Raw genomic sequence first — 8,764 nt, 5'->3', positions numbered from 1 at the left:
ATATTGAGAAAATTTAGTTCATATAAGAAGCAGAAATGGATCCATTAATTTAATGAAGAAGAATCTTATGTATAAAGTTGGGATCAATGTATTTAGCATGAAGATGTATAAGAGAAGTCGTCCATGCAAAGATTTTTAGGTGAAGTTCTTATAAATTAGAGGCTTGTGTTAGCAAAAAGTTACTTTATTCCATAGGGAATATTGAATATGAGTCTGTGTGCATGTAAAATTTATTTATACAATGAAAATTTTCTTCGCTGGACACCGAAAGCATCAACAGTACTTGCGGTTAAAGAGAATAGTCCATATAAATTAATTTACTTAGTACGAAAAATGAAAACTGGCTACTAGAAACTATATACGGTTAAGAGAGATGTTCGTTTTATAGAGCTTTGTTTTTAGTATTTAGTAGCACCCAACATAAATATATGTCTCTAAATGGAATTAGTGCTGAATTGATAAATTATATCATTGCCATTGACATAATGAAAGACATTATATCAGACTTTGGGGAATAGTTAATGTAAAAAGCTTTAAATTAATCAGTCTAAACTTAGAATATATATATACTCAATTTTTTTTTGATTTCTTCATATGTAGGTTATACGATGATAAAAATAATTGTACCACTATATTTATAATAAGAGATTGTTTACTTCTCTGCAAAGTAGTGAATTAAAAAATGGATAATTATAAGTTTAGGACTTCAAATATTACTGGTTTACGAGTATAGATAAACGTCTTTTAATTCATTTACACGTACATAAATATATTTTACTATATTTAACACACATAAACTAGAAATTAAGTTCAGTTACTAACTATTAATTTAAGTTACTATGTTTTTTGTTAAGAAATTAAAAGTGTTTAAATAAAATTAAATAAATATAGGAGTTTGAAATCAAAAAATATTTAATAAAGGAAGGAGCGAAATAAAAATATTATTTTACACATTGGAAGAACTGTGTACTTAAATCCTGCTTTCTCGGCAAACTATACATATCTATTCAAAATATGTATTCTTAGGAAATATATGTTAATATGTATTGGTTAAATAATGTTATAGTTTGTGGTGATTTTCTCTGACTAAAATATTTAGCAGAATAGATACACAATAATAGATAATGTTGATAGGTAAAAGCAGCAAATTTTTACAACAAAATTAAGCAATAAATTGAAAGTGGAAATAAATTAAAAATATAAAAAATTTAATAGAATATAGTATATAGAACAGCTACGAGATTACATTTAAAGTTTAAAATAGAGTTTATACATAGAGTTTGAATATTAACTGAAGTTAATTCTCAATGACAACGATTTTTATGATACGTGAAAGAATATGCGATGTCGTTAAGGACTTGAAGGAACGCAGGTGAAGTGTATTCCAAATGATAATACGGTACTCTCTACTATTGTTATCTACTATTGAAAAATGTTTTTAATTGTGTTACGCATATGAATATGGATGGTATCGAGAAAAATTTTATTTGTAGAAAATATATTCAAATCAATTTTATCTATGCAATTATAAAAATCAAAAAAAAAGGAGAAATCTTTCAACTACTGAATAAAATTTGCGAAAAAAAAATTAGTTTTTGATGCATTTTATATATAAACTCATATAAAACTTGGATTAAAAGTTCAGAGTTGGTTTTTAAGGAAAGAATGTAGTAATAAAATTCTTAGCAGATCTCCGTTCCATTTATCCAGGGATGGGGTCAGGGTATTTACATTTACTTTACCAGACCTTTAAGCCCAATTGTGGTCAAGATAAAACCATGTTTTAAATAGATACTTGACATGCTTAAATGCGTCAATCATTCAGTCAAACCCGCGATCCCACCCATTTGTCCTAAGACACACACCAATTTGAATCTAATTGATCTTTGGTTTCATTCCATTTAAGTGGGTAGGTTATTGCCCGAGGTTTTTAAAACAAACTGTTATTTTTATTGAATCATGACTCTGTATTCATTGAAACAGAAAATAGTTGATGAATGAATAAACAAGAAACACTTGTGTTTTGTTTTAATGCCACTGCATTAATGTACTTGTAACCCGTGAATGGAGGGCCAAGTTGCAATCATAATCGTTCGAAATCGTTTGTTTCTATGTTTTGAAATTTATTTAGCTTAATTATTTCGTATATTTACTAAAAAAAAAACTCTCATAGGATTATAAGACGAATAAATCGGTTAGGATGAAGTAATAGGTGTAGGTAAAAAAGCTGTTGGGTGGGATGGAAAAGTGATGCCGATGTGGGTGGGTGCTAATTAAAAATGGTCTCGACCTAGTGAAAAAAACTCAGCTGCCTCTCTATAAGATGGACCAATGAAACAATCAGGCTAAAATTAGTGTATATATTTGGGCATTGGATCAAATCAGTGACGTTATGAGGATTAACGCCGCAGTTGTGACACATATTTGAAATTTAAGTAAAAAAAACATTTGCTATAAGTTGGTTTGTTGACATAACAGGATTTACTTTTCAAATCGCGTCGACGAGTATGTGATAGATGGAAGGTTTGTTGAATCTTATCGTTAGGTATTTGCTAGTAAAATTAATTTTAATAGTTTTGATTGTAAAAAGACTTAAGAGTATATAGGTTAGTTAAAACGATTTTGTCCTTGTCATAACACAATAAAACAGGTGTGATACATATGTTTACAAATAGTCAGAGTGTAAAAAAAAGATAATTTACGAACAACATTGCAAGAAAGCATTTGAACACTCAAATTAAGAAAGTAAGAACAAATTAATTAAAAAAATCATTATAAAATTAGTCATGCTAAATTATATAAATAACACTTATTTAAATGATGCACAACGCATATCTGATAAGATACAAAAATACTGAGTCATCAACACATTTTAAATACATTTTGTACAAAAATAATTAAAATAAATTATACTACAGCTGCTTTAAATAATCTTTTAGAATTGCTTACAAAGGCAAAATGTATAAAATAAATCAATTAAGAACAATAAGAATTTTTACAAGAGTATAATAATGATTAAACTAATAACTAAAATTATATTACAAAAATTTATTTACCATCTCTCAAATCGCCTGCTTCTATTTCGGAAACTTCACTAGCTAATGTATCTAATCCCTCATTTTCAGAACGCGCCTTTGCTCCAGCACCGGTGACATCTTGTGTATTTTTAGTACGCCAACCATAACGATTGAAATTATTTAAATTTGCACTGGGATCACTTAAACGTCTCTGGTGACGATAAGTGCAATAATCGTCATTTTCTTCTTCCCACTCATCCCACATATCGGTGGCACAAAAACTAAAAAAAAACCAAAAATTATTTAACCACAAAAAATGTTAATAATTTTTTAAAAATACCCAGGTTCACTGGTGGGTGTTTCTACACCAGAACCTTTTGGCTTAGTTACAGCCATTTCAGCATGTCCTTTGCCCTGTGGACCTTTCATGCGTACAAACTCACAACGTGTTTGCACACCAGCACCGCTACTGAATAGGCCAAACGACATGCGTTGTGCGACTTTGGAACTGAGACTAGATTGCTAAAATGAATCAAAAAATAAAATAATGTTAGATAATATTTAAAATTTTATTTTTTATAAAGAAAAATGTTTACCCTTGCATCATAAACTTTCTTTAAAGCATCATAACGTATTGAACCTAAAAATATTACACCTTGTACTGCACCATCTTTATCATTAGCCACTAGTTCCACGCAAACCATTTCGCCATCACGCACCAAAATATCACTAAAAACCTATGCACAAATAATAAAAAATAATTAATTATTACTTAATTCAATATATTATATTATTTTCTTACCTCATCAAAATTATCCACCATAAAGCATATATGAGGATAGGTAATTTCTTCGCCTTCGCCTTTTGTATCCATTTTACGCCGACTTGGGCTTGCGTAAACTCGTTGCGAATGCCTACGCAGTACTTGCAGTTCCTTTGGTGATGTGCGTGTACATATAGCTAGTGTCAGCGTATAATCGAACTGATGTATAACCATATTCAGATAGACTGTTTCCTCCCAGTCTACATCTGGATCACCTATTGGTAGTTTACGTGAGTCTTTACGAAAAACATCGACCTCAGTCTGTGTGAATATATGGTAAAATGTTATATATTTAAGTTAAAATTTTAGAGTTTCGAGAGCGGAGTCTACTAACCTCATATTTTGGCATATGTCGGGAAGAGCTTTTAACGTGTTTCTTACGTACGAAAAATAATAAATCATCTGAATCGATACTATGCACTGGTTCTGATGGAAAAAGAAAATGTCTTACAAATAATTCTGTCCAATAGGTGGTACCAGTTAGAACGACAAATCCACTATCTGCAACAAAAAAAAAAACAAAAAAACAAAGAATGTTATTTATCAGATCAATAAATAATGTGTAGTAATAATGTGTGACTATGCGCTATATCAAGTCTGGCGAATTTTAATTTGTTCTTCAATTAAAAACTATTTTTCTAGATGGCGGTAGGATCGTTTCTGATGGTGCATCCATATATACGTGGATTAGTTTTTTTATATTTTTCATAATATACTATATGAGTATATCTATACTTCTATCAACACAAGTATCTTTATTGAAGTTGACAGATATCATGTATAGCGAGGATTTTCATTCTAAAATGATAGGAACGACTGGACTTACACGTAGACCAAATTGTATTCACATTAACTTTTTAAATGGATAATATAATAACAGGATTTTAGTTGTTCTTATGTTTATATAAATTGTCTATGTTCTTTTCCACTTTAATTCGAAGCCTGTTGATTTAGTTGAACCTTACCTAGGTTCAGACCGTGAGATTGATATAGTTACTTGATGGAAAACTTGCTAGAGATTATCCGTATCTTCGGTTGAGAGAAAAGTTGGTAATCACTTGGTCCGACTGGTGGTAATATTAACTGGTGACAGTAAACTACTGAACAAGCTGTCTGGAGGAGTCTACTTGGACGCGGCCAAGTATGATTCACTTTTCTAATGGGCAACAAGGTAGCATAACTTTATTTAACATGTTGGAGGGATTGTAGTTAACAGACAATTGCTAATATGTTATGTATGACATATGACCCAAATAAATATATATTTGTAAACACTTATATTATACAATATTTGGAATCTTTTTTAATAGGTAAAGCAAAATATTTAGTAAAGGATTTAGTAGTCTAGTGTATTAGTTTGTTATATAAATGTCTGCTTAAGTACGGTGTGGTAATTTAGAAGTCATCTTTTTTAATATTTTTGTACGAAAAGAGTATTAATTATTGGCATTGATTTAATATCTGATTTTTTTTTAATTTTTCTTGAAGTTGAAGTTATTTAGGTAAGCATCCATCTATACTTACAACATTAAGTATCTTAACAATGTGTATGAGTTTATTTGGAAAGCATGTCAATGATGAATTGAAATCACAATGGATTTGTTGTACTACTGGATATGTGCCAAGGGTAATGACAGCTCTCTATAGAGGATTTGTTGTTATGCCGAGTACGTAAGTAAAAAACGGAAAGTCAGAAGTAGGCAAAAAATGTTAATGGAATGCCGTTCACTACATAATGCAACCCTCTTCAAAAACATAGGCATGAGAACAGAGGCTCGTCTTAGAACTTATAACAGGAGTTTACATTATAAAGAATATAATATTTTGCAATTAACAAAACTGATTAAAAATGTTAATCAAGTCATTCTCATTATATGTAAAAAAAGAATAAATATTTATAATTAAACAATATGAAATGTGAGGGTTCTTCACCTGCGACGCTACTGGGTTTTGTTTGCTTTCTGCTTTGTTTTGTTTTTTTTTGGTTTTTTTGCATATAAATTGGTTATACAGAAAACGTTATTCGATGGCGTGGATGTAAAAAATCTTGATAAATCGATAAACCGATTTGTAGAGACATTTTGAAAATTCTATTCATTCTATTTGGAAAACAGCTTAAAAAATAAAAAAAATAAGATAATCAAACAATTACTAATGCTTTAGGTACTTGCCGTCTTTCAGCAGTTGTCGCATTTCCTTGGTGCGCTGGAAATTGATGTCTTCCAGCAATTGTTGCAAAGGCGTCTGTGGCTTCAAAATAGCACCCGCAGCACTGGCCAGCGACATTTTGCTGTTATTTAACTTTTTTAGGTTGTAAGTTACGTATTTATTTCAGTTGCAATATAAGTTACGTACATTTAATTTTAATTATTGTGAAATTAAAAAGGTATATTCCCCTCGGGGTGTGGTGTGTTGCAAACCAATTATTTTTGTACTGCTACGTTACATTTTTATTTTTAAGTTAAAGTTTTAGATTTAGGGTTGATAATAACACTGCAAAATATATACATCGATTGTAAATATTTTATAAAAATTATTTTTATTATATATTTTATTCTTTTTTACATAAAAAAGTTTTTTTTTTACTTAGTAAAAATTAGTTTATGTGTCGCGACTCTTGCATTGACTTCACAACTGTTTTATGAAAGAAAATGTTTTGCCAGCTCGGCTCTCAATAGAAAACTGCTTTTCTTTTAGTTTTCATTTTATATTGGGGTTGCATGTGTATTATATATGTAAAATTGAATATAACTTTTACTTATATTATTCTGTTTTTTATGTTTACTTTTACTTTATTTCTTCTCATTTCTTGTTGTAGCAAAAACTCTCAACTGCGCAGAATCTGAAAATGTTTTGTTTTGTAAACAAAGTGCGATTTTGCTTGAAGAGTCGGCAGAGAACAGCTGTTTTGCTGTATTTTGTTGTTATTGTAATAGTGTATGAAGGGTTACAAGTATTAGTGCTGCCAAGTCACTAGCAAGTAGTGTCAATGCTATTTTAGACACAAACCACAATCTTACAGACAAGTCGAAAATGTTATGAAGTTTTATTATTATTATTTGAATATATTTTTTGTTTTGATTTAATAAAAATTGCAAAGGTGTAGGGAGTAATTAAATACTACTTCCGTCCAAGTGTTTATTACTGCAATTTCCTCACATTTGCCTGCAGTTTAATTTGCTGCTTACCAAATAGCAAATACAAATACAATATCTGAAATCCAGAGATTTATTTATTCGATCTCCCACACAGCTTACATAAAAAATATTATTTTATATTTAATTAATATATAGATTATATTTTTAGCAGCATAAGTTTGCCTCTTAATCCGTGAGCATTTCAAATTATATCTTTCCTATAGTATCTTGGGTCAACTTGACACAATTATCGTAACAAAAATTAAAAGAACGTAAAAAAAATTATAAAAAATTTGATATTTTTTATTTTTTAATTTTTTTTATTTAATTTAATTAATTTTTCTTAAATTTCTGGTTGGTTGTAGAGGTAGATGATCGGTAGATATTCTTCCGCATTTTATTACCACATTCCCGGCAAGCTATTTTAAGAGATAAAAATAAACTAAATAAATTCCATCGAATTAAGCATTTTAGGAGATCTTTCAGCCAATTTAACTTCGCAAAAAACCTATTATTTTTGGAGGTCAAGGAGGGCATTGACAGAGAAAATGCTTAATTGTCTCTTATTCCTATATGCTTCCATAACTTCTACAGTGAGTATTAAAATATATGTACAATTTTTCTGCGTGGAGGGGGCCCATCAGTGACCACAGATACTGGCGGACTTTGCAGTATTCACGCTGTCATTTTCATTGATTTACCAGGATCTGGACTTGTTATATGAAAGTCATGTTAACCAAGAAGTTATATATGATCTAAATGTATTTTATTTATTATTAGTAACTAAAGAAAGTTGAGATAAGTACTTCTCTCAATAATATTCAGGAAAACATAAACCGGTACTGCTGGTGATAGGGATACAGGCTTATATCCAGGTACAGGTATAGGTAAATAATATGTAGGAAAGCAGAAGGGTGGATCAAATCGTCTGATTATTCATTCGTTTCAATATTCTTGCGTCCGGGAACTCAGATGAGAGTGATGTCAGCTAATTTGTTTAGCTTACCAATTTCCGTACTGCATCTTTTAACTAATTTGAATTTTATGTCTATTAGACCTTCATAGATTTTTCAAGGAAAGTAGAGAGTAGCTTCTTCTTTGAATTTAATCGTTTCATATTTCCACAAGTTGCAATTTTTTCACGTTGAAGTTTGTTCACAATGGTCGACTGATTGAGTTCCTTATCTCTGTCCTTCACTCAACAAATCAAAAATCTTTTACTTTACCCTTGTAAGCAGTCCAGTCCGAATTAAGCTGCAATAATTATAGTTAAAAATCTAATTAATAGTATTTAGAGACAACCTTTATTTCGCATTAAATTCTACACATTTTTTATAAATATTTTCAATACTTAAAGTGTTTGATAACTTCACTAAAAACACAAAATCAAAATGAAAAAAACATTTCTGTTAAGTAAAAAATTTTTATTCTTTACTTGAATATGATTATAAGACGTGCAGCAACTTCTGTAGATCTTTTTTATATATTATACTCGCATTAACAAAATTTATTTTGCAATAATTTACTCATGTAGACAAACTCGTATATCACAACAACATCCAACTTCTCCATAATCCTTGCAAAATCCATTGCTGATGCAATTGCTTGATTAGTTTTGAAGTCGAGCGTTAGACATGCAATCACAAACTTCGTGTTGCACATTTTAACAATTCTCAAATTGTTTTCTTTTCCCACATCCCCAACCGCCAACCGCCGCCCCTAGCACCAAAAAACTATAAACCACAAACAATAAGGAATAGCATGAAGAAAACATAGTGGAAGTACAA

General features: G+C 30.0%; 1 protein-coding gene across 2 annotated transcripts in view; it reads right to left on the bottom strand.

The window, feature by feature from the left end:
* Positions 1 to 6,354, bottom strand: part of LOC119680389 (uncharacterized protein KIAA0930 homolog) — a 58,913-nt gene extending 52,559 nt beyond the window's left edge. The window contains exons 1-7 of one of the 2 annotated variants that reach the window (XM_038093178.1): positions 6,196 to 6,353; positions 6,012 to 6,141; positions 4,175 to 4,341; positions 3,820 to 4,101; positions 3,614 to 3,754; positions 3,358 to 3,539; positions 3,057 to 3,298 (exon numbers count right to left, since the gene is read on the bottom strand). In XM_038093178.1, coding sequence (XP_037949106.1) covers positions 3,057 to 3,298; positions 3,358 to 3,539; positions 3,614 to 3,754; positions 3,820 to 4,101; positions 4,175 to 4,341; positions 6,012 to 6,126 — 1,129 coding nt within the window. In that variant the 5' untranslated portion in view covers positions 6,127 to 6,141; positions 6,196 to 6,353. Of the gene's footprint in view, positions 1 to 3,056; positions 3,299 to 3,357; positions 3,540 to 3,613; positions 3,755 to 3,819; positions 4,102 to 4,174; positions 4,342 to 6,011 lie in introns of both variants that reach the window. The other variant, XM_038093179.1, reaches the window with a different exon arrangement.
* Between the last annotated feature and the right edge of the window lie 2,410 nt (positions 6,355 to 8,764).

This window comes from Teleopsis dalmanni, chromosome 2, assembly GCF_002237135.1.
Source record: "Teleopsis dalmanni isolate 2A chromosome 2, ASM223713v2, whole genome shotgun sequence".
Lineage (NCBI taxonomy): Eukaryota > Metazoa > Arthropoda > Insecta > Diptera > Diopsidae > Teleopsis > Teleopsis dalmanni.
The sequence above is the reverse complement of the archived record's forward strand: the minus strand, read 5'-3'. Positions and strand labels throughout refer to the sequence as shown.